Here is a 2,736-nt window from a genome sequence, read left to right as displayed (position 1 = left end):
CTCGGGGGATAACTAACATATGGAAGTAGGGTAATCATAGACGGGACATAACCCCTTAGTGCACCCAGGTGCAAACACAGGGTCTAACTCAAGGTTATCTGCGACGAGACTCAAGTGGCTGGGACGGACGTCATATTAGTATTGGTTGTTTCTTAACCCTAAATCCTACCCATCATCCAAAAGCCCGAAACCCTGAACCAGACATATACTCATACTCGCCCAATGTGCCCCCGCTTCCTATTCTAGGCCGGAACATGAAGGACTGAAATATTGATCCTGTTCCCCCCTGAGCCGTTCCCGACACCATAATTCATTTTGTCTCCCCTTCTGAAGGCCCCTTTTCCCCTGTCCCGATGCCTCTGCGGGCCACAAACCCGAAATATGCCATACCCTGCTGCTATTCCAAGTATCAAAACGCCGAATATCCCACCCACAATGCTCCCCACGCTGCTCTTTAATCCCTGGCTAGTGTCTTCCGCCACTGCGGTATCCTTTAAATTCCCCTTGCTCCCATTACTTTGCGCATTATACACCCCTGAATCTTCCTCCTGCTCTGAACCTAGGCCAATAGGACGCGGGCGTTCGGGGGTTCCTGTTCCACTTTCATGACTCTCATTGGCGCTAAGTTGCGCAGGGGGCCTCTGGCTTCCGCTTTGGCTCCCTCCTGCTTCTGCCGCTTCCTGACTGGTCTGTAAGGCTTCGGCCTCTTTTTCCCTGTTTTTCTCAGGCTGGAGACGCTGAAGGACCTTTTCGGTTCCTATTGCTCCCGGGGACATTGCTTCTACTTCGTCGCTCTGTACGCTACGCGCCACGGTTACGATAGGAGGCTGGCTGCTCCCGGGGGGGGTTGAATGCGGACTGGTCATTGGCGGCGAAAGGACTTCATCCTTATTTTTAACGCCTACTGTATCCCTACTGAACCATAATGCTGAGACGTCAGGAGGGGAAGTTGTAGTCTTGTCACATTCCAATACATCTCCTTTCAGTTTACAATATAAGCTAGGCCTACTCCCCTCCACCCTCCCTGATGATTTCATCCACTTGTTTATTTGATATGGACCACACTTTGAACATACTGCTGTTAGGGCCTCATATACTGTCAGTATTAAACCCAGACTTGCCCCCTCACATTCTTCAGATGCCTTTCCATGGGTACATTGCTGGGTATCTACGCCAGTGCTTGGACCGCGCTCCCCCTCCCAATTATTCCATTGGTGTTCATAGACTGCTAATCCCTCATCGACTTTGGCACATATTTGTTCCCTTCCTGGATATCTCTCCCCTGAACTTTTGGTGATATCGGTTAATCCCGTTATTAGACAAACTATTACGATGAGAACTTTCCTGGTCTGTTCATTTTTATCCCACTCCAACGTGTCCTCTGAGGGTTCCGCCAATATCTTATACCATTCCGCTGGAGTCCATAATTTTGTCCTCCTAGACCCGGTCTGATGTGCCACGATATTTCTCTTGATTTGGTCCATTATTCTGTGGATTATGTCTCCCCACGACATCACCTGCCCGTTCATATCCTTTATTTCTGTATCTACCTCAGGACTGAAGCGGTTGGCCCATTCGGAAGATTTATTATCTAATAAGGTACTGTTCAACCACTTATCCAGACCTTGCCATCTTGACACACCTTTTTTGCTTAATTGCGGATAACAATACTTCTTGGAGGTATTCAGTTCACACATTCCTACTGAAGGAGTCTTGAAATTCCAAGTTCCTCCGGCGTTTTTCCAATGAGATAACTTCCAGGAGGTATTTATATAACTTGCCATGACGAAAAATCGGCTGTTGGTGGCCTCCTGCTCTTATGCATTTCTCTCAGGGACTCCCTGAGGTCTTTAGTATACTGGTTTCAACCTTCACTTAACTTAAGCGTTTAACTATACTGCTGTACTTCTTTAATCCTCCTCTTCTCTTTCACTGGTTAGATGAGATACAGATTTCTGGCTTGCTCCGCTTTCTCTACCTGTTTTTCTTCGGAGGGCGCATTGGTGGTTAACTTTCTGCTAGTGGGCTATTGCCAACTCCTTAACTTATAGTTTAGGGTTGCTCCGGTTTCTTGTTGGGTAATGTTAACTATGGTTTGTCCCAGCTGCTTTTATACGTTCTTCTTCTGCGTGGGGCTGTTGTCTTCCTTATTCCTTCTGGGGGTTTCCGCCTCTATCCCTAAACTTTGGAAGGTACTTGTCGGCTTCCTAACCTGTTGCCTGTTTGCCTTGCTATTTTATTCGTCTAGGCCCATTGCTTAAATTGCTACTTCGGTCAGATGTAACCTGCCTGTTGGGTCATGGAGAGTGTTCTCTATTAAGCCTTAGGCCCTTATATTTCTATAGGCCTCAATCAACTGCGTGGGGGTCCGGTTCTCCTACGCTGGATTTATCCCCTGTTGACTTAAGGCACGGCGGGGGGGGGGGTTAATGCTCGTAATGGATTGTTCCCCTGGTGCAGTGGATATGCTATTCACCGTCGCATATTATTGCGCACTTGGGGTCCTTCCTTTCCTAAAGGTATATTTTTGGGGACCCCTGTGGCATAATAGGATTCGGCTGGGGTCCTTGCACTGCTGCGACTTCTGTTTAATGTAGACGCCCTAGGGCTCAATACATTTCAGTTTTCTCTTCTGGTGAAGTCTCGAGAAGGCTCGCTGTTAATTTCTCTCCCTTGGCTTCAATTTGGGGGATACTTTAAGCCTGCGGGGTTCCTGTTATTCGTTGTTACTAATTT

The 2,736-nt window shown here is 47.7% G+C and overlaps 1 protein-coding gene across 1 annotated transcript; it reads right to left on the bottom strand.

The window, feature by feature from the left end:
- Positions 1 to 242: 242 nt before the first annotated feature.
- On the bottom strand, positions 243 to 1,697 carry C922_05512 (hypothetical protein; the record flags this gene model as incomplete). Its single annotated transcript, XM_008821083.1, has 1 exon — positions 243 to 1,697. The coding sequence occupies one exon, from the start codon at positions 1,695 to 1,697 to the stop codon at positions 243 to 245; it is 1,455 nt and encodes a 484-aa protein (XP_008819305.1).
- Positions 1,698 to 2,736: the final 1,039 nt, after the last annotated feature.

Source organism: Plasmodium inui (assembly GCF_000524495.1).
Source record: "Plasmodium inui San Antonio 1 unplaced genomic scaffold supercont1.85, whole genome shotgun sequence".
Classification (NCBI taxonomy): Eukaryota; Apicomplexa; class Aconoidasida; order Haemosporida; family Plasmodiidae; genus Plasmodium; species Plasmodium inui.
This window is presented reverse-complemented; position numbering and strand designations above follow the sequence as displayed.